Source organism: Cricetulus griseus, chromosome 2 (assembly GCF_003668045.3).
Source record: "Cricetulus griseus strain 17A/GY chromosome 2, alternate assembly CriGri-PICRH-1.0, whole genome shotgun sequence".
NCBI lineage: Eukaryota > Metazoa > Chordata > Mammalia > Rodentia > Cricetidae > Cricetulus > Cricetulus griseus.
This window is the reverse complement of record NC_048595.1, coordinates 418,163,551-418,186,889: the sequence shown is the minus strand read 5'-3', so window position 1 is coordinate 418,186,889 and position 23,339 is coordinate 418,163,551. Positions and strand designations below refer to the sequence as shown.

The 23,339-nt window shown below is 43.6% G+C and overlaps 1 protein-coding gene across 5 annotated transcripts in view; it reads left to right on the top strand.

Annotated features, from left to right (window-relative positions):
* Nucleotides 1-2,877: 2,877 nt before the first annotated feature.
* Nucleotides 2,878-23,339, top strand: part of Klf7 (Kruppel like factor 7) — a 91,132-nt gene continuing 70,670 nt past the window's right edge. Inside the window, exons 1-2 of one of the 5 annotated variants that reach the window (XM_027397088.2) lie at nucleotides 2,878-2,942; nucleotides 4,319-4,558. In XM_027397088.2, the coding sequence (XP_027252889.1) occupies nucleotides 4,457-4,558 (102 nt within the window). In that variant the 5' untranslated portion in view covers nucleotides 2,878-2,942; nucleotides 4,319-4,456. Of the gene's footprint in view, nucleotides 2,943-3,174; nucleotides 3,288-3,973; nucleotides 4,559-23,339 lie in introns of those variants that run through there. The other 4 variants (XM_027397087.2, XM_027397086.2, XM_027397085.2 and 1 more) reach the window with 4 other exon arrangements.

The window sequence follows — 23,339 nt, the reverse complement described above, 5'->3', positions numbered from 1 at the left end:
GTAGTAAAGGCCTGATGTGAACAACTGTCAGACGTCAGATACTGCAAAGGCATTCAATATGGGAGTCAGAAAAGTGCAGGTTATTTTTGTTCCCTTTTGATATTAATCTGTTGATTATTTTGTATACTGGGATACTTTACATGTGATTTTGCAATGTGAAACTAGCATTTCTAGGCTATTAAAAAAAAAAACCTAATAAAACCCAATATACAAGAAAACCTGTTGTGAGTAGTTGGTCAGTGGAGTCTAAGAGGCTTCCAAAACAATATAGGTTATTTCTGTTGACATTGGTGGCCTGCCAGAGGTTGATGCTAGGTCTCTATCGCAGAAAACATGTGAGGTTGGGCCCAGAGGACTCAAGCTAGTTCTGATCTGAAAGACTCCTCTCTGAATTAGATTTCATAGCACTGGAAGGCACTATAAAAGTGTCCAAGAGAGGCAAGCAACCCTATCCAGCAGGGATGCCTATAAACCACAACCATCACCATGGCATGGTAACCCTAGTGGCAGTCATATCTTGGTGGTAACCAACAGCTCTGTAATTGGCTTAAGGTACCCCAACAAAAGGGAACCCATGCCTGGTAATGGAAATCTAGCCAACTACCCAGGGCTAGTGAGGTCATGAAACTTAGAGGAGAACCTACTACTGCTACTTTATTAGGTCAACTTGTCCTTACACCTACAGGTGAATGAAGCTGTCACCCCTCATCAAAGGAATGTCCTGTTACAACAGACAGACACCATAACAGAAAACCACAACTTGTCAATATTCAGAGAACAGAGAATCTCGAGATGCCCAGCTTCAGTTGCTACATCTACAACAAACCTCCTGCCCCCAAGGCTCAGCAAACACCAAAGAAAAATAGGTAGAAAGAGTATGGACCAGGAAATCTGTTGTGAGGTTGTGTCTCCTAGAAATGACAGGGAGCATCACCCACAAGGCCTCAGGACTTGAACAAGCACAACACCAAAAGACACGCTAACAGGGAAGGGGGAAATCTCACAGGGTCCCACCCCTAGACAACGAATGCAGGCAACTAAAGTATGCTGAGAAGAGGAGAAACAGTTTTCTCCAGGAATGAGCTTCCTGTTGGTTAGCCAGTACCAATTGGTCAGCCCTAAAACCATGTGTGAGCAACACTAAATGGACTGATTGGGTTATATTTATATATTATATATATACTTACTACACATACACACATATATACATATATAAATGTAACAATAACAAAGAAAAAGAGGCCATAATTTGAAGGCAGGGCATGGGAGGAGTTGAAGGGAGGAAAGGGGAGTGAATTTAATTAAAATGAAAAAAAGCAAAGTTTCTAAGTATGATGAATGTTGACAGCATACCTTTTGGACTACATTGTTGCATACATCTCTTAGAACAAATTCTTGAATGCTCTATAATATTTTGAAAAAGAACTCAAAATGTTATTTGTAAGATTTACTTTGTAAAACTTCGTTGAACATTTTTTTGTAGGTCGGGTGCCTAAAAGTTACATGGAGAAAGCTTCAATGGCAGTCCTCCAACCCGCTAGAGCAATTTTTATAAACATACCTTAACTTAAAACCAAGAAACCCAATGTTTTGCCAAGCAAAGCCTCATACAGAAATCTTTTAAGTCCAGCACTCACAGACTTGAAGCTCTGCCAGGTCACTTCCTGCCTATCTGACCATGGTCAATTTATATACTAAGCCAGGAGACCTTCATCCATTAAGTTAGAATAATGAGAATCCTTATGTTGGAGTTGTCCTGAGGGTTAAAAGACACAGACATTCTGTACATAGAGTATAATGTGTGATAACTGTTTACAAAACCTTCAAAAGTTAACATATATTTTGTTCAAAGATGGTAATAAGCTAGGTGTGGTGGAGCACTCAGGAGGCAGAGGCAGGCAGATCTGTGAGTTTGAGGCCAGCCTGCTCTACAAAGTGAGTTCCAGGACAGCCATGACTACACAGAGAAACCCTGTCTCAAACCAAACCAACCAAACAAAAGCAGTAATAGTAAAAATACAAAAATTAAATTCCCTTGGGCCTTAAACAGCAAATTATGTGATCTTGCCTTGATGTTTGCCTCCTGTATCCAAGTTCTTTTTCTTCGCTTACTACTCACTAATACATCTTTGGCACTAGGCTCTCTAAATGGATTTCTGCCCAAACCCTATCATAAGATAGTGTTGGGGTGAGAGCGCCTAACAAATTAATGAAAGGGCTTGCTACCTTGCTTTCTTTTCCAAGACCCTGGTCTGTTCCCTAGGAAGCCTATTAGTTCAGATACTATTTAATTTCCTTGCTTAAAGTCTGGAGACAGTGACAGCTAACATTTAGTACCTCTAATAGTGCCATACTATACTAGGTGAATTGTAAACAGTATTTTGTCTCTTTTGACAAATAAAGGCAGAGATTTGCATTCTTGTTCCCATGATGGGTAGGCAGAAGCCTGACTCTGCCATTTGCTTAAGTCATGCAGCCCATCAGTAGTAGCGTTCTTGCAAGCAAGACATCAATTATACAATTAACTTTGTTACTTTGACCAACAGAGCCTCTGGCACTGAAGAGTAAATAAATCAGCTTTTCTTCCATCTTTGTAATTTGTTTAATTTTCTTTGGAGAATGGGGAACATTGTTATCAACCACGGGAAAGGTATGGAGTTAGTAAAATCGTGTCTTCTTCCTTGTACCACTGAAGGTACAAGGAAGTTTCTTGTCTCTAAGGGCCGAATTCTGCAGTCATTCCGAAAGTAGTCCAGCTTTCGGTGTATTTTGGAGAAGCTTGTGCCACACTAGCCATTTAAGGTCAAGCAATTGGGCAACTCTTAACCACGTGCACTGCGCAGGTTTCCATCTCCGACTTTGCAGAATCTCTACATCTCTAGAGCCCTGCACCATCCCAGCTCTGTCTGCCCGACCCCAGGAAGCTACTGGATAAACCTCGTGTAAGGACCGGCTAGCTAGCTGCCCGCTCCAGTGTGCACCCTAATTCCACTCAGGCTCCATCTATTCTCTTTTCCGCACACTCAAGGATGTCGGGCACCAGTCCCGGAGCCAGGGCTAGGGTTCGGGTCAGATGAACCGGAGGGGGGGGGGGGTAGGCGATCGGCGGCGCGCACGGAGGCGCGCGGGCCGGGGCGGGGATAACGTGCAGCGTCGGGGGCGGGCGCAGGCCGCGTATCTGTGCAGCTCGCCTTTGTTCTCTGCCATTGTGAGGCACTTCCTCCTCTGGCGCTTCACTTCTGCACCCTGTGGGGAATTCGGAAGGGGCTTTTGAGGTTTACTTTTGGGTATGTGATGCTGCCCTGAGCTTGGCCTCTCCCTCGCAGCCCTCTTCCCCATGCTTGGCGTGGAGACCGAGTGTGCAAAGAGCCACTTGCCCCAGACGGATGCGCCGCCGCTCAACCGGCTGCTCCCGCAGGAGGCATCCCAACCCAGCACCGGGGATCGCATCTCCCGATCGGCCGCCGCGGCGACCCGTTTCTCGGATCCGCACGGGGTCCGGACACCAACGGCTCGGGAGAGTCCGTCAGCGAGGGTCGGAGGCCAGAGCGCAGCCGAGACCGGTTGCCCCGGCGTCCCGGGAGCCAGCGCTAGTGTCGCAGCGGCCCTCCCCGGCGCGCTCGAGCTCCCCGGCTGCTCGGCGGCCGCCTCAGCCCCCTTATATAGCCCTCTAAAAATAGCTTGCTTTGCACCGCCTTGTAAGGCAGCAGGGAGATCCTTACAGCGCCAATCGGAGGCCGCCGTCGGGGCTGGGCCCCGCCCCAGGGCTCGCTCCGAGTGCCGCATTGGTCCTCAGTGACTTCATGAGCCCCCTGTTTACCTTACATGGTCACACGCGGCCTAATGGACGCCCTCCTCCGAGATCCCACGGCTGCGCGCAGAGCCGGGAGGAGGGAGGGAGTTTGGGGAGGGGGAAGAGCAGGAGGAGGAGACAAGTGTGTGGGGGGGACTACAAACTAGCGAGGATGGGGTTGGGGTGGGGAGGGAAGGGAAGGGGTGGGGGGGAGAGAAGCGATCGCGAGAAAAAAATGCAACCTCCCAAAATAAAGAGCAAAGATTGCATTAGGAGCGAACAGCGCTGCAGATATAGATGGCAGCTTCGTGTCAGTGAGTGTGCGTCCCCCTTCCTGATCCACGAGCTGGAGTGATTAGAGCCCTGGAAGGGAATTGTTACTCCCGTGAAGTCCCCTTTTCCTGGCAGTCATCTGCACTGTACACGCTGGATCCCTCTCTCCATCCACCCCGCTCACTCGCTCCTCTCTCGCCTCCTCTCTCCCTCTCTCCTGCATTGATTTTTTTCTCTCTCTCCTTTTTTTAGTTGACTGAAACAAAACAAAACAAAAGGGCCACTGGATGTCTGCCTTCTTGGGGGGTGAGCCAGACAGACTGACAAACAAACAGACCCAGCTGAGCTCGGGGGAGGGTTTCTCCTCCGGTTTTGCCCGGCAGCAGCAGCATGGACGTGTTGGCTAGTTATAGTATATTCCAGGAGCTACAACTTGTCCACGACACCGGCTACTTCTCAGCTTTGCCATCCCTGGAGGAGACCTGGCAGCAGGTGAATGATTTAAATTACTTGTGTAAATCGTGTTGCGGCGGCGGAGACGCAGGGGCTGCGTTGGTGTGGGCTTTGAGTTGAATTTTAATTTTTTTCTTATTTTCTTAATTTATTTTTGTCTCTGTGTTGTTTAAAATGTTTTCTGAAACAATCATATGCGCTTACCTCTCCACCCATCCCTAACCCCTTGGTGTGCTGAGCTGAGCCGGTCCTAGCTGCCTGTGTTTCTGTCACCAACACACATCCTTGCGCACACGTTGTCGAGCTCACTGTCCCCCAGCAGAGACCTGCTGGCGAACTTCTGGGGTTTGGAGGAGCCGGGTGGGAAGGTGGTTGAGCAATGGTTGACAGGATGCCACGTTCCTAAATCCAGGAGTTCTGACCTTCTTGGTACTTAAATCAGGTTCATCTATTTCAGCTGGCTCTGAGGACCGTCAGTGGGGGCGGGCGGGGGGGGGCACGGAGTGTTTCCCCCAGTTATTTAGCGAGTGTCAATAAAGAACAGGAGCATGATATTTAGATTAGAAGGTGAGCTGTAAGAAGAGACGCCGGGTGACAAAAGATGCTTAAGGACATGTACAAGGAAGATGGGAAGATGTGTCTGTCTTAGACTGACAGTGCATTGTAGGTTTCCCCAGCTAACGCCTCCAGAAAGATCAGCCAATACTGTGCCCTTGTTTTTCTTTTTTGTTTGAGGTGCCTCTCAGGTTAGCACTACCTTGGACAAAGGGTGGTGTGTGTGCTCCGTGCTTCCGACTTTGTCTTAGAGGACTAGTTAAGAAACTCCTAGGATGCTGAAGGGTACTGGTGCCAAGTTGGCTTGGCATGGAAGGGAGATGGAAGCCTGACTGGGGACAAGTTCACTGGGCTTTGTGAAGTGGAAAAAAGAAAGTGCTGGTCAGTGGAAAGTGCTGGGTCTGCTGCGGAAACAGTGGTTTTTCCAGCAGCGATTAGGAGCTGCTGAGGGGACATTCTGCAGGAAAGATGGTGGTAGGTGGGGGCAGGGCGATGTGGGAAAGGGGACACGATGGGTGTTTAAAAACTCTACAGTGTGTACGGTGGAAAGTCCAGGAAGACCGTCCGGATCTGAACGTCAGGAGTGTGAACTTGTACAGTCCATCCAGGAGAAAAACCACTTGCCCTTGGGGAGGGCTGTGAGATCCTTGGTGTGTGGCTGCTCATGTAACTTCTCTGCTCAGTGACAGCAGCTTGTTAAGGCTAATGAACGGCTGAGTTTCCTCTGCCAGGATCCAAAGCAGGATCTGCCAGCTTGAGGCTGGGATGTAACAGTTGCTGCTTTAGGAAGAGATGTTTAGCTCATGGTATACGGAGCCAGTGGCAAAGCGTTCGCTTTTCAGACCATGGCATTGTTACTAGTTGTTCTCGCTTGGCTAGAAGCTCCGAGTTTTCCTCCAGGTATTGGCTGCCTGTTGTCTGTGTGTCTGTGCAGAGCATGTATTCCAGTCGGAAGACTGAAAGACGGTGGCGGATGCTGTCCTTTGCTAAACACACAGCCATAGTGCACACGTTTCTTTAACATATCCGTTCCTTTCCTTAACAAGACGACATCTCATGAAGGTTCTCACCACATCCCTTTCTTCCTTTATATTTTGCATATGAAGAAAGCTAAAATGTTGCCAGAATTTCATTTTTTAAACAGTCTTCTTTTCACACTGTCAGCCCATTGGTGTGGAATCAGTTGCATATTAACATCCGTCTAGACTGGTTAGGGAAGGGAATCTGTTGATTTAGTCAGCCTGCCCCAGGCAGCCCTTGTTTGTGACTAACTGTTAAGCAGTGTTGGAGGGAAGAAAGTTGGCTTTATTTGTTACAACGTTCCCTCTAGATGAATCACACAACTTTGTTTTGGTTTAAGTTTTCAAGGTATTAAAGCCTGCTCCTGGGGTGGGGGTGATGGGGGGGGGGGACGACTCTGTAGAGGAAACCTGCTTTTCTAGATCTCTAGATCTGCCTAGAGAATCCAGAAGGTACAGTTTCAAGGAAACATCATTGGCTTGACAATTAGGGGATGTATTAGAGCTATTGTTTCCCCAGAAGCCAGCTCTGTTCTTCCTCTCCCCCTCCTCCTCCTCCCTCTGCCAACCCCTCCTCCCCCCTCTAGAAACCTCTAGCTTAGTTTTGTTTTTTATTTTAATCTTTTTTTTATCACCAGGCAAAGGAATTCTCACTTCCATCCTCTTTCTTATGCCCTGCCTCAACTGTCTCCATCTTTTCTCATCTTAAAACCCTTTTCCAAGTCCACATGGAAACATAACTTGTGGCGCTCTCTGCTCAGGACTCTGTGCACAGCTACTCTGTATAAAGGTAACCAGGACCTGAGTTCATGCTGATGACAAAACCTTTAGCCTTTATCTCTTCCTTCCCCCCTGTGCCCATAGCCCCTTGCTTCTGAGTCTAAGGGGTAGTGGTGGTTTTATGCAACTGTTAGTTCACAATTAACCAGATGGTGAAATGTTGAGACTCCTTTGCTCAAAACAGCTCAAGAAGGTTGCTACAGAAACCCCAGGCAGGAGGAGGCTTCCCCATGATGCTCTGTGGTAACCAGATTTTAGAGGTCAAGTAAGGAATTGTTATTAGATGTTTTTCTTAAAGTGAGCAATACACCTGGCCTCGGGCACGCGCGCGCGCGTGTGTGTGTGTGTGTGTGTGTGTGTGTGTGTGTGTGTGTGTGTGTATGTGTTGGGGGGGGGGGTCCTGATAATCTAATTTGGTTTCTAGAGAATAGTTTTGGTTGATAAATCCAAGAACATCTGTGAATTGGAAAATTGAGGAGGGGCTATTTGTCGACTTTGTTTCAAACTCAGGCTCCTGGATAGTTTCCTGTGTCGGTGAGCCAGTGACAAAGACACTGATTGTGACAGGACTACTTCCTGTCACTTTGACATGGATTCTTAGGCAGTGATATCCAACTTCCAGAATTATTCTTGCTGTAATTAAAATCCCAAACAGACACCCAAAATCAACAGCTCTCCATCTCTGGACCGTAACTGTGTGCTTAAGCACTTGGCGGGGTAAGATCACTTCTGTCCATCCTCTTACTGTAAATCATACCATGCTTATGGGCTTATGTGGTCCGCTATTTTATGGGAGTCAGCTGACAGAACTCTGAAGGCTGCCAGCCTCAAGCTCTCTGAAAACTTGCAGGAGGTATTTCAGAAGCTCTTTGAACAGAAGTTGCAAACAGTCAAGGGTAGGACAGATGCTAGAGTAGATTTTAGGGAACCATTTGACGGTAAAGCGAGATATATTCATGAAGTCGGACCCTTTGAGCCGACTGCTGACTCAGAACATAAGAAGCATTTCATAGAGCACCTTCATTTTCTTCCAGAGTCTACGGAGACTTAGAATTTTTATTGATTCCTTATTCCCGGCATGCTATTTCATGAGGACAGTCCACGTAATGATAATGAGTATTATTTGCACTTAACTTTGCTACATGTCATTGGGAAGCATGGCATGTTTACTTGAAAACTCTTATGGAATTATGCTTATTGTTAATGCTGATTCATAAATGGCAAATGGGGTCAATTTCAGGCCTCCCTTTTGCTTGGAGAAAATTTTCCACTGCTACTGGAAACAAATAAATAAATCATAGAACATTCTTCCCTCCTCCTCCTTTCCCCCATTGTTTTAAACTAATGGCATACTTGGCTTCTGTAAGGACTAAAGTGTCCCCATAACTCTGCAATTTCATCTTGGTTTCAGGCATCCTGAAACACTTTTTATGAGGGCTTTTGGTATGAGGCATCTCTAGGGGAGAACCTACAGAAATGGTTGCCTTCCAAGAACAGCCTCATGGTACTGGAGCTGGGATTTGGTCTGTGAGCCACATTGCCTCTGTGTGATCTTGCCCTTGCATTGCCTTCCACATGCCTGGGTGGCCAGGTGCTATCTCAAACAGCAAGACAAAGCAAACTGCAGGATCTGTCTATCCGCAGGTTTGTCACTGTCCCAATTTGCAGAAAACCTTATCATGAATTAGAATTTCTTGGCAATAGCACCACCCTGAGAAATTTGTAGACACAAAGGAGCCTTGGCAACCACGTTGAAAGGATAAAATAGCTGGCTTTTTTTTTTCTATGTGATTTGTATGTTCGTCAGTTACTGTAAATCAATTTCTTTATTTGAAACAGTGTCTTGGTAGAAAAAAAACCAGAACTGCCCTGATTATGAAGATTTTCTTTATAAAGATGCAGTCACTAAATACATGTGGCTTTAAAAATGAGAGCACATGTGAATGCCATCAATCACACACTGAGCCTTTCTTTAGTAGATTCATTTTATGTTCTTTTAATAGACACATCTTCATGTGGGTTTAGGGACTCTCACACATAATCACTCAGTCTACCTGTTTGCAGTTTGGTATTTTAAAGTAAACAGCAATCTCAAGGCAGAAATTGCTACTACACCTGTCCTTAGTAAGAGAAAAGGAAATCGCCATTCTTTGTTCTCCATGCCTCTCACACCCCTACTCACCACTGCAAGGAGAGAGGAATGTTGGGGTCCCATCCATTTAAAAGGCAAAGTAGAAGATACAGAGTGACAGCTTTGTCCTGAGATGATTTATGGATGGGCATATTGGAGACCTTAAGTGTTCCAATGTGGCTCTTCTCTCCCTGCCCCCTTCTAGATAGAAAGAAATGCCTATTGAGGCTAATTTGCTTCTCCACTTAAATGGCAATAGTTTAGAGAGGGTTGGAATGGAGCTTTTAATAGCCATTCTCTTGTGACTCTTCAAATTCTCCCTTTACAGAATCCCACTTATTTTAGCTGTTTCAGTATAGGCACTACAAACTTACTTTGTCCAATTCCAGCTAGCTCATGGTGGGAGGATACCTGCTCTGGTATTTGGCCAGTGAGTTGGTAGATGTTCCCATCTGGAGTTTTTAGTCACCTTCAATGGACCTATTACTGGTGAATGTATACAGTGCCTCCCTGATGTTGGCTCACTTGCTATAGCTAGCATTCGTGTTGGAGTTGGGATTTGCTGAAAGTTTAGGACAGCTCCCCAATTTAACATGAAAAACACCAGGATGGTGAGGGTAGAGACTTCAAGTCCTGCCAGTCTCTTTGTTCTCTGGAATCATCTAAGTGCTTGCTTAGTGTAAACAGGTGAAAATGTCTTAGCCAACTCTGCTGAGGAAGGAACCAGAAAACTCTACAGCTAGAAAATATTATTTTCCCCTACATTATATGCCCATTTTAGAACATCCTCAAGAGAAAATACTCTTATTAAATCTCATTGATGAATCCCCCAAATAAAGTATTGCCATTTTTAAGATGTGTGTTTACCCAAGTCGTCCTGACCCTGCTCTCCACAGTTGCCCCTGCTTTCCTTTACTTTGCAATATAGTCATTTCTACTGCCTTGGGCCAAAGATCCTGGCTTGTCATTTGGTGTGAGCTTTAGAACGTGGTCTGGTAGTCTGCAGTCTGTTTGTCCTGCTTTCCATCATAGGAGCTCAGCCTGCCACATCCTTTTTGTGCATGCTACAGCTGAGTCAGCAGCCACCTTGGGGAAATGAATCCCAAATGTCCACCTGCTTGAAATGCAAGTGACCTCCAACTCCAGGGGGCAAGCATTCCTAATTGAGCTGGTAATAGACCCAGTGATGCTGTGTGGGACTTGGCTTTTAATAAAATATTCTCTGTATATGTAAAACTATATTAAAACCAATTCCATGGTAAATGTTTCATTTCTTGCGACCTTCTTTATGCAAACCGTTGTGTTTGAGTCATGCCAAGTTGAGTAGGATGCAGATTTGGCTCCACAGCAGCTTCACTCCAGGAGAGAACATGTTTAACATTAAATAAAATGAACTCTTCAGTGGAGTTTTTGAACACTGGTCTGTACCTGTCTGTTTTCACCCATGGACTTGTTTATTTAAACCAGGTTTGAGAGTTGCTATTGTGGGTGAGCTTGTTGGGGGTCAGTGACCAACAGTGTGACTTCACATGTTCGTAATGTCCAGGAAATGTCATCTATGTCTGTGTGTCATTCGGAAATGACTTGATGTAATTAATATAATTAATGTAGAGCCACGTGTAATATCTATTTCTGAATTTGGATTCATTAACATTTCCTGAGAGTCATCTTGAAAGCCTGGCCTCTCCTCTAGCTTGTAACAAAGCTGAGAATTTGAAAGTCTGATAATTTCAGATCCTGAAAGGAGTTCTGGTGTGCTCAACTCAGAAGTACTGGGGTTGAATCACTGTAAATTGTTGAAGCCAAAGGAGGTAGGTATTGCCTCTTCAGGTTCATTAGCACTGATGACTCCAGACCCTAGGACTCAGACACCTGAGTAAGTTTCAAATAACTGCTTATGAATATACTTTAGCTTATTTCTCCTTCTACTATTCCAAAGAGACATAAGAAAAAAAATCTTCCTTTTACCTTGGGAACTAGAACAAAAACAACACACACACACACACACACACACACACACACACACACACACACACACACAGCATTGCCTTGACCCTAGAACAAACCATAGAATATTTTAGGGAAAATTTGCTTATCTTAATCCTTCTCACACTCTCAAATAATGTATAGTGATTTTTAAAAATAAATAAAAGAAAAACATGTTCTTTTCATGTGGAGGAGAGGCAAGAGCCTCACAGTAATAATGCCACTCTTACAGAAAGTGTTATCATTTAAGTAGTAACAAATTGGTGGGGAGTTACATCCAGATACAGGTCTTCAGCGGCTGGATAAAAGACAAACCTGGGGTTGATACAGAAAGCAGCAACTGTGAAATGGCCCTGTGACACCTTGCCAACCAAGGGACTACAGAAACGTGTTCATGGCCCAGTTCATGAAAGTCTTTTCTGAGGTGTTTTAAATTTTCTGGAAATTTGGATGGATGTAGGGCTGGAATGTTGCATAAAGTTATCCTTTCTAATGAGAAGAAATTCAGTCTCACAAACAGAATATGGGCATTTGTACAGCTGTTCTCTCATTCCAGTGTCCAGGGTCCTCTTTTTGCCTGTCTACCTCTTCACACTCCCTGTGAGTTCTAATGGGAGGAATTCACTCTTGGAGCTCACCCCATGGTTCTTTTTGCTTAGAAGCTGAAATTTCTTAGTACCCTCCCTCCCCAGTTAAAGTCTTCCTTACTTTCTCAGAGCTATGTTCTGTTCTGTTCTCTGCTCTTCATTTTTGCATTAGAGATTAGAGATGTACTACAAGGGTTTTCAGGTTGTTTACATTGCCAAAGCTCTGACTTTTCCTATCCCATCTTTCCTGTTTCTTTTGTGAATGTGGTAACCCTTCTCGTGATCTAGCTTCGACTCACCAGTCATCTTTCACTGCTCTCTGTATACTCTGTGATAACAAGTTCTAGACTGAAAAATCTTATGAGTTGATACATTAAATTAATGTTAAATATCCCATTTTGGCTTTGGTATGTTAGCGCTTGCTTTCAACTTTTGGCCCCTTTTGTCACTGCTCTGTAATTGTCTTTGGATCTCAGTCACCTTCTGTGGTAAGCTTTCAAGATTCTAGTGCCTCCATATTACACATAAAATAGGTTTAAAACTTTGAAGTGTCAAGTTGTTCCAAGACCAGGCCCACATAACATTAGCAAATTCCCCCTGCTCTTCAGAGTAGCAAGTGCCATTCAAATGAGGTGAGTGGGCTTTATCTGCCTTTGTTTTTTTTTTAATTTGGGATTTTTTTCTCTTACCTTCTTTTCTACGTCTTTCCCTTCCAAAATACTCTTTGTCTAAATTCCATATCCTTCAACTTTCAGATGGTTGTTATATTTCCCAAGAAACCACCCACCTGTCTCCCTTGTCCTTAGTCAATAACAACTGCTACTATTTTTCTTTTAAAAATTTATGTCCAACTCTTTATTTCCTTGTGAATTTTCTTCTTATACTATTTTCTACTTAGGTTGTATTTCTTAAAACAGAGTTGTGCCTTAATTATGATTTTGACAGTTACCCATTAATATTTAACCTGCTCGATTTCAGTGAGTCCAGGAGATATTCCATAGTTACTTGAATGCTTGTTGTGGTTGTGGTTTAAGATGTAAGTTTTTAACAGTGGTTCTCAGTTACACAGACCAAGTAAGTCGTGTCCCATTTGGAGGGACTCAGTGAGGCCTCTACATCTGTCAGGCTTCTAGATGATTCTAGTATGTATCCTTGGATTTGAGCCATTGATTCACAAAGGGTTAACTATCAGTCACAAGCACCTAATCCTTACATTAGAGCATTTTATTCCTTGTACAATTCAAATATAAGATTGCCGGATGTTTCTAACAAAGCAGAACAGAGCTGTTCAATATTCCTCATTCAGCTTTGGTGAAGCGTTGCAATGTTGAGTTTTGTTAGGAGTAGCTGCCCAAGGGTTGTTCTACTCTTCTTATTTTGTTTTTCCAAACTTGGTATGTCTGAGGCAATTCTGGTTGGCTCACGTTTCCTATGACCCACCCCAAGTTTGCTTAACCTGGTCAGATTCCATTTCTGGAAGCTTTGTGGTGTTGAGCATCAGTATCCAGTTAAGTGACATTTCAGATCATTTATCCCTGGTATGTCTGCAGTCAGGGTTCTCCACTTAGCTCAGTCTGTGCCTTGGTTTTAAAGGAATACATGTGTGCCTGTACACCTGCCTGTCAGATGGTACAGACAGGCATTAGGGACCACTTCTCCATTTTTCTTACTGACCACACTGTTTGAAAGTAGACTCTGTTTTATGGGGAAAAAAAATCAAAGGAGTCATTCTTCTCGTAAGAGGAACAGAAATAAACTGCAGAAAAATTACTGCTGAGGCCATTCGGGCAAAGAGGCAGCCTCGGAATCCATGGAGGGCTCAGCTCCTGTGGTAATGGCTGGGGCCATGTGGTGATATTCATAAAGAGGCCTTAGAAATGCATCTTTCTCAAACTGTGATGTTTGCAAAATTTTATCTCCTGTAGCTTTGTCCTTTTTATCTGTAAACTGTCTTTGAAGGGGTCTGGTTGGCAAGAGAAACCTCCAGGAGAAGCTTAGGGCTCTGAGTTGAAGGATGCTTTTTGGAAAGCTCAACCAAGCTGTGAAAATGGCAATTAGCCATGGAGCAATTGCCCTGTGAGGGAATGTCCACCTGCTCTAGACCCCACTCACATCTGCCCTCCAAGGCCAAGTGAGCAGAATTCAATGGAGTGGTCATAGTCTTGGTGCTCATTTTTTGGAGAGGCAGCAGATTTGCTCAATCTACAAAGGAGTGGAAATATATACTACCTAGCTCTAACATTTGAGCCTTTGTGTTCTATTCATCCAGGGACCTTGGTTCCTGCTCATGGGTCACAGCTCCTCCTATAGCATTGGAGGTCTTCTGTGAGGAGACTGTGTATATAACAGTTCACCTGTGATCCATAGGATAGCCTGCTCAATGTCTGCCTTGAGTCACACTGAATTCTGCATTCAAAAGTTGTTAACCCTTAACTGTAAGGCTTCCCCTGAGACTCAAGACTCTTATGTTCTTTAATAATGTCTAAGAGATTATTTGATCCACGATAAAGAGTTTCACATTTGTTTATGGGCATTTAACAAGCAGGTATGTTGAATTTAAAAGTTCAGATGGGCTCATGGCCTCTTGCCGTTGACACATTTGTCCTGTAACTAGGAAGCAGGGAAATATTACAGAATTTCCTACTCAGGTAAGAAAATTGAGGTGGAGATGATTAAGCAAGTTATCTTACTGTGGCTGCAAAGTAAACAAGTTGCAAAAGCAGTGGTAGATATGCTTGTTGTCTTTCCTCCTTGCATCTGATTACTATTCTGATATCATAAAAAGCATCAAAATAATACCATATATATCAGATACGTTCTAAATATTATCTCCTGTGCTTTGAGTATACGATATGTATCATTTCATCCTAGCTTCTACACAACCATGTGACACACAGCCTGCTTATCCCACTTTACAGATGGAGTCCCAGTGGATTTAGACATGTAGTGGCTTGCCTAAAATCACATGTCATGAAAGTGGTTTGGCAGTGTCCACATCAATGCTTCCAGTTTTTGTATGTATACTGACTCCTAGTTTGGTAGGAGACATAAAGGCACAAGTCAAAGATATGGTACCACTGGACCTGTCACTGGTCTATGGAACAGCCTGTACCTTGCTTTTTGAACCTTGGTTTTCTCCTCTCTGCATGGTCCAGGTGCTCCTCAAGGTTCCACTGTTTTGTCCTACACAAATTACATAGAGGCTTAGCTGGAACCTCAAGAAGCTCACTGCCAACTCATGCTTCTTATCTGGGATGGAGTTATTAATTCCTAAGAGTTGGCCCTGTTACACAGCATAGGGCATTATAGCAGTCACTCAACCAGTGCTCCTAGTACTTAAAACTGGGAAAAGGAATGCATTGACCCCAGAAATTGGACCCTGAGTGACATCCTTGGAATTTTCTTGGCTTGTTCATGCAAATATCCAACTGTTTCCCTTCCTTTTGCACCTATCTTATTTATAACTTACTTCTGAGTTTTTCCAGTGTGCATTCTCCCCTCCGCCTTCTTCTTGGAGCCAGAATTAGGCACATATAACATAATACAGTGCTAGTTACCACACCTCCCATTTCCAGCTCACCTGATGACTGAGCTTACAGCAGCTTATGAGAACAAATCAGGTTTTATGAGATCTATAAATATCTCAGATAGGAATTTTATTTCATTTTCCTCCTTCAAATAAGACATAATGGAAGCACTCACATACAGGAGGAATATTCTTTCTGTGATAAAGTGGGGTGTTTGTGAATAGGCCTCTGAAAAGCAATCATTTGATATGCTTGTTCATGTTGGGGGTTTTCTGTCGGGGAGGGGGCATGGCTGCAATACGCTGCTATAAAACTCAAAGATTATATCTTGGAATTTAAGGTTTGGTTCAGCACCTATGGAGAGGTTTATGTTGCAGAAGCCAGCCTGGTGTGTAGACTGTGTTCCTTCCTTCAGTAGATTTTGTATCTCTTGTTTTCTTTCTTTTCTTTTTTTTATTATTTTTTCATTTATTCTACATACTGACCACAGTTTCCCAGAGAAACCAGGAAAGTTCCATTGTCCAGTGAGGGTGATGAGCTCCCTGAAGGTTTCCTCAGTTCCCCTGGTTGCTTCCCTTTTAGATTTTTCTTTTGAATAACAGCTGGAAGGAACTGTGAGCCCTAGATATTAAATTGCTCATTTTATAGCAGATACACAGTGAAGTGTGTGAGCCTCACTTTTTCTGTCTGTACAATGAAAATCTTGGGCTTCCTTTACCATACCATTATCTAGGACTACTTTTGGAAGCTTAGCTATAGATTGGACAGAGATTCTGTTGTTGTTTGTTTTGGTCTTGGTTTTTGGTATTTTGGGGCAGGTTTGGTTTTAAGGGGTATTTTTTAATTGAATGCCAGACTTGACCACTGGAGTTATTTTTCTTTTTAGCACAAATTCCCCTTTCTCCCATCCCCATCCTCAATAACTCATTTAACTAGAGAATAATTTAATTTGTTCTTGAAACAGTGAAACACGTGAACTAAGTATACACAAACCAGAAGAGGACTTTTTCCCTAATGTTATCTATTTATTTATGAATTTATTTTCTGCTTAACTTCGAATCCACGTGCAACATGGTTCCAGGATTTGCCCCTGCCATGTACAGCTTTCCCTCTGTGTTTCTCCTCTGAAAACAGAGTTTTTCTGTTCTCTGTTTCCTAATGTGTACTGTGGAGGTAGAGACAGGAGCTAGATTGTCAGACACACAAACAGGAAAGTCTGAAACTCCACTGGTTTGAAGCTGTGTCTTATTTGGCTAGCATGCATGTTTCAGTCTTCTTTATGCCTTCGATGGTTTCCCACAGGATGGCATCCTCTTCGGTTAACCTTGTCGCTGATGTTCCCATCCCCCTACATTTGTGATCAGTAGACTAGCAGCAATCTGAGGCCCCGTCACCCCCCAACAGCTCCTGTTTGGGGACAGTCCTGACTTCTCCATCACTCTTTCAAAGCTGCATGGATGGCTTTGTGCGTTCACTCGGGATCCATTTTAATTTCTGTTTCAACCTCTCCCATCTTGTTGAATGCCTTTCTTTGGGACTAATTCTATTTTATAAGGCAATTTCCAAATTGCATCTCACTTTTTCCTGGTCATCCAGGTTCTGTTGTAGATCATGGAAATCTGGGGTGGAAAAGACCATCTGTCTTGCCCCTCCCCCGCCTGGCTGAACAGTTGCTCCAGGATTCATTCTTTATTGGTGTCCGAAACATTTTCCAACTTGGAAAGAAACTGACTCTGAGTTTCCTGAGCCGGGCAGCCTCTTCTTGTTCTAAATGGGAATAAAATGGAATTAAACACACACACACACACACACACACACACACACACACACACACACGGAGGGAGGGAGAGAGAGAATAAAACAAAATAAAACCCCCCAAACTCCTCAACCCCTTTAGTGCTATCTATACTGAAAATTAAAATTAAATGAAATTTATTAAATAAACTTAAAAAACTGTCAAAATTCTTTTTTTTCTCAGCAGACATTACTTGCTCATTAACAATAACAACAAAAATTTTGTTGTCAAAACCCTGATGTAGAAACATGAACAGAATTCTGCTGACCACTTTAGCTGATTTTTTTTTTTTTTTTTTTTTTGTGGAAGTTGACCTTGTGGGACTTAAAGAAGTGATGCTCTTTGTGTAAAAAGTCCCTGTATTATAATACTGTACTTTCCGAGACACAAGTGCCTTGCTCTCTTCCTACCACTGGCATTCAGAAATTGCCAGCAAGGCACTTGGCCTTCATTTTCTAGTGCTTTCAGGATGCTATTCTACATTAGGGATGCTTAAAGGAATTATTCTTTTACATTGGCTTCCTTATATTACTAAGGGTATCACTTTTGTTGCCAGATGGGATTTTTTTTCAGGGTCATTTGTAACCCTTTTGACTTACTTAATATGAAGTGTTCCCCCTTCTTTTTTCCAATCTCTTAATTACTTTTTTTCTTTTCTAAAAATGCCTGATTGCTAAGTGGTGACTCAAGGTCGGTCTCTGTCTCTGTCTCTGTCTCTCTCTCTCCTTTTCCCTCTTCCTCCCTCCCTCTGTGTGTGTTTGAACAAGTTTTCAAATCCAAGTGCCATTTATATTATTGTGAAAATGAACTACTATTAAAATGTTGCAGAAAATATTTCTAGGAAGGAAAGAGAAAAGGAAAGAAGAGAAAAGGAATAAAGATAGCCAGGCTACAGGCTTGAAAGGTAGCTGCAAAACAGAAACAGAATGTAGATCATTTGTTCTACCCAAGATGTGCCTGATGACTTTTTCCTCCAGCCTTTGTGCCACGAAACCCAGTTTTAAAGATGAGAACTTTGAGTGCTCTATACATTTCATAAGCATCTCTTCTCCTCCCTCTCAATTTGCTGATAACCTAACTGAGCCAGGATTGGTCTCCCAAGAATTGTGAGCCCTCGTGGCAGTCATGTAAACACATTTACATATTAGCAGAATGCATGGTGTGGATTGGCTGTGACATACTTAGGCCAGTGCTTAGGGGAGGGTAAGTTGCACTCCAAGGGACTTTGTGAGCATCGTGCTAAATAACACAGAACCACCTTGGGAGACAGTTTTATTCTTGTTTCAGCTTTCGCTCCATCCTTCTAATGCAAGCAAAGTCAGCATTGGAGTAGCTCCTGCCTTTAACCTCTCCATCCTTCCCTCCCATGTTCCCTCTTTCTTTTCTTTTGATTATATTACTAACACTATTGCTACTGTTTTACACGAAGAGAACAGGTTAGAGATCCAGGGCATCTGATTGGCAGACATTCAGTTAAAAGTTCATAACAGTTCTTTTTCTTTCATGATTGTCCCACATTAACAGACATTTTTAATAAAATTTTTGTTTTGTTTTTTTTTATTAATTTATTTTTTACATCCCAGTTCCTCCTCCCTCTTCTCCTCCCCCTCCCGCCACTCCCCCTCCTCACCTCCCATCTGCTCCTTGTAGAGCGTAAGGCCTCCCCTAGAAAGTCTAAGTCTCTCCCATCATCTCACAGAAACAGCCGACCCAAGCTAGTGAGAGATCACTGATTCAGGTCTGACAAATGAGGAACCAGCATAAGACAGAACTAATATAGGTGACAGTGGTGTGACTGGGACAATGTATGAGGCCACTGGAAATGGGGCCAAGCTCTAACACTAGTAACATCTTTTCAAAGACATGCAGCTCTAGGGAGGAATGTTGCCACCGGCGGGTTCGCTGATTTGCTAGAAGTGTGTGATGGCGGATGAGACTGAAGTGGTGGTGGCATGGAAAATTTGAGGGATTCAAATTGTTGTAAGGATAAACCAAAACAAATCATCAAACTCTATTTTCCCATCTGCAGTGCAGGCCTTGAAACAATAGGATTGCAGCAATCAAATGACACATGGACATGAGCACTTCCTAGACCACCACACGGCATCCTGTACTACCGTTTTCTGGGCTGTGGTCGGGGAGACTTTGGTTTCAAGCTTTGAACTAATGTTTCTTATTGACCTTTAAACCACATTTTTAATCATTAAAATATGTTGACATGTTTTAAAAACAATTGTGAGTGCGCATGTGCGTGTGTCCAAGTTTTGTCTGGTAGAAGTGGTATGCAGAAGTGATGAACGGCTAGGTTTGGGGGTGGAAGTGAGAGCTCTCTTTCTGAAAGTGGATCTGTGTGGCTAAGTGACTCATTAACAATGTACCGTCACATGCTGTTCTGTGACGGGAAGGTGGGGACTTACCTGCATAGGAAGTCCTGGACTTACTGGGACCTCAGAGGCTGGTTCCTCTGGAGTCTTGTAAGTTTCTACTACCTGGAAGGGAGGCACAGAGTTGCATGTGGCTGTGTGCGATGAGCTCGGCCTCCTGTCTCAGCCAGAGATGACCTTGGTGGCAGTAACTGAAGGTAGGAAGGGAGCACGAGTTTTCTGATAGGAGGACATTGACCTTGGATGGAGTTACTGCAGGTAAGAAAGGATGTCACGTCCACATTGACTGGGCTGGCCAACCCCCATGAAGTCTTCACCGATGAGGCTCATGCTGACAAGGCTTTGGGAGTCAAGTGTCAGTTATTAAGGACATTTTCATTCTGTGTCCCCAAGCACTGGGAAGTGATGCCACTTCTGGGTCTCTGTGAGAGACTTTCTGTCCTCTTGTCACCAGTGCATAGCAAGAATACTGTATCTACAGTGGACAGTGCTATAGGAGAGCTTGTCCATGCATTCTTGGATAGTTTACAGATCTTCTAGAAGGGCAGGCATAGGCAGGTATCCCTGGGAACCCCTTTTATCATGTTAGTCTGGTACCCCAAAGAACATAACCAATGACAATGCTCATGGAGAGAGTGATGTCTTTGAATGGAGTGTTGCTTTTAACATGGTTTATTTTTTTCTCTCTTCAGAAATCATTTAATACCCATCACAGACAAGAAAATTCCACCAATTCTTAGTAATCTTTTAATGTATTTTTGTCAGTTTCATGTCTTGATCAATTTACTTCCTCTCAGGTCTCTCCCCACATGCATCCCTTCCCACTTTCATGCCCTATTCCCCCCCCCCCACCAGTAACTCAGTGAGTTCAATTTGTATTGTCTGTATATACATGCATGTGAGACCACACACAGGAGCATGGACAACCTACCAGGGGCCATACCCCAGAAGAAAATTGACTCTCCCTGCCATCAACTGCCAATAGCTCTTTAGCTATGGTTGGGTGTCTGGTAAACACTTCCCTCCTACATTGTAATTCTGATTGGCTTGATCTTTTGCAGATAACCATATCAGTGCATGAGAATGTCAGTCCTGCCATGTCCAGGAGTTGGCATTCCACAGCATTTCTCTCCATCCTCCGGCTCCTACATTCCTTCTTCTCCATCCCCATGGTATTCTGAGTCTTGGGGTGTTGATGTATGTACACACACACACACACACACACACACACACACACACACACACACACTTATCTATATCAACTTAGGGCTCTGCACTTGGCCTAGTTTGCTTTTTATTGCTGTAATAAAATACTGACCAGAACCAACTTGGAAATGGTTTGTTTGGCTTACAGATTATACTCCATCATCAAGGGAAATCTTGTCACTCACAGCAGGAGCCTAGAAGTAGGAACTGAAGCAGAGACCATGAAGGAATGCTGCTTACTAGCTTGCTCCCTTGCTTGCTCAGTTTCCTTTCTTATATAGACCTACCTGCCTAGGTGTTACACCTCCTACAGTGGACTGGGTCCTCCTATACCAACTAGCAATAAAGAAAAAGGACTTCACATTGATTTCCACAGGCCAATCTGATTTGAATAATTAGTCTTCAGGTTCTCTCTTCTCAGGTGACTATAGAGTTGTGACAAGTTGACAGCTGAAGCTAACTATGACAGCACTCAACAGTCACTTATTTTCAGCTCTTTGATCAGGTATTTAAGTCTCTGTGTTAACTGCTGCCCAGTGAAAAAGAAGCTCTTCTGACGAAAATTCAGAGCTACCTAGTCTATGGGTATAAACACATATTTGGAAGGCAGTCCGACAACATGAACATTTACCCAAACACCACCAGCAGATTCTCTGTTAAGGTCTGTGACCTCCCCAGATATGGGCATTTGGCCACATTTACAGTATCGGTCCTCAAATGCCATCAGAAAGTGGCTGGTTACTTCCATAATTGCTGTGCCACCAATGGGTGCATCTTGCTGGACAGGGTTTTATTACTTGTAGGGTCCACCACTGGGTAAGTCCATTGATGATTTTTTTCTCTCCCAGTTGTCTGCATAACACCTTCTGGCACTATGAAAGCTAGCTGGCAAGAGGAACTTCCTTTTTATTTTGAGATTGATGTCTCAGTGTCCTGCAACCAAAGCATGTTCCACTGGTTTCTTATTTTTTTTACGATGTTTCTAAGCTTTATTATTATTATTATTATTATTATTATTATTATTATTATCATCATCATTATTATTTGTGAGTGTGTGTGTGTGTGTGAAAGAGAGAGAGAGAGAGACAGAGAGACAGAGAGAGAGACAGAGAGACAGAGAGACAGAGAGACAGAGAGAAAATGACTGTGTGGGTCATCAGACAACTTTGTGGAGTGAGTTCTCTCCTTCCCTCTTTACCTGGGTTTTAGGATTTTGGTCTCTGGTTGTCATGCCAGGTTTGTACACAAAGTGCTTTTACCCAGCGAGCCATCTCACAGAATCCTGTTTCCTATGGTACCTGGGAGAAAGCTGATGTCAGCCCTTAATAGCTTAGAAAAGTGCACATGCTGTAGGTAGAGCGAGAAGGGTGCTGGGGCATTTCTTTTCTTTTTTTTTTTCTTGTGGTTGTAAGCAAGACATTAGGGGGGCAAGTGAAGACTGGGTATGTAGCACATGCTAAGAGCACTGAGTTTAGAAAAGGGAGAACAGATTGGGGATGGAAGGGTGATGGAGCATTAGCAAATGGAAAGAGTGCTGGAGCCATGGCGAGAGGCTGGCAGAGTGGAAGTTAATGGAGAGATGGGACCATGGGCTCTAGGAAGTATAGTGTTTGCCCCATTTAAAGGGGAAACCACCATTCAATTCTAGCCAGGTGCTGCTGTGAGGGATACAGAATCTGCTGACAGATCTCAGATTTCAAGACAAGCTAAAACAAAACAACACACAGCAAGAAAACAGCGGGAGTTTAAGGATTATAGTTCCCTGTTCATTTTCTCTCTAAAACATAGGCAGAACAAAAATACTGTGAGTTCAAATAAGCATTATGGGCTGGGCCCAACCACTGGGCCACTGGGTGTTTAGTCCATCTATCATTTTGGCTTGTGTAATTTTGTGCCTCCATGTCCCTTTGAAGTGAAAGTTTGCATTTCAGGGTGACATTGTGCAGTGGTACCATCTATCAAGACTTTCTTGGTCTGTCTGCTTTGAGTAGACAGACTTTAGGTAGAGCCGATGAGGGTCTCTGAAGCAGTCCAGGCTCTCATTTTTTTCTGAGGAGGTGAAATTGGGCAGGGATAGTCCTCACCCTGCTGACCCACTTCTGTAGGGATTTGTTGGGGCATACATTTGGCTTAATTTCCCACAGAAGCAGTTTTATTCTGGGGTCAGGAATGTAACTGAATACTTGAGCATGCCGCTAGATTTTTGCCACCAATATGGTTTGCAGGGAAGTGTGGTCATAAAATGCTTGAGATTGGAGCTTGACAGACTGTTCATCTGGAGAGATGTACCTTTCTCTGTAAACTTAAATATTTGTGTACGTTGAAAGTGTAACTTTGGTTTCAGAGAGAGGGTTAAAAGGACTCAACTGCTTAAAATATGTTAAATGGTTCAGACCAAGTAGCAGCATTCCAAGCTCTTAACTATAACAGTTGAAACTGTTTTGTTCTAAAAAAAAAAAATCACGTGTCCTAAAATAATTTAGAAACTGGCTGGTGTTGTCCCAGGGACCCTGGCTCAGGGACCATAGAAGTAGCCAGGCCAGAGGTGGTGATATTTGTCTTCCAAATCTTTGCTCTCCTTAAGTAGGTCCCCTTCTTCCTCCATTAGGAGCCCCTCACTGTGCCTTTCCCCTTAGAAGATGGACTTGCTTCAGTTTTGAAGACTTTTTATTTTGAAATAATTATAGACTCATGAGAATTTGAAAAAAAGAAAAAAGAGTACAGAGACCTATGCGTCCTTTACCAGCTCCCTCCAATGAGGCCTACACACCCCTCCTGAGACTTGTTTTATTTTGAGGCATCTCTTAGCAGTGTGGGTGAGGTAGGAGAGATGCCCAGGGAAACCATGCC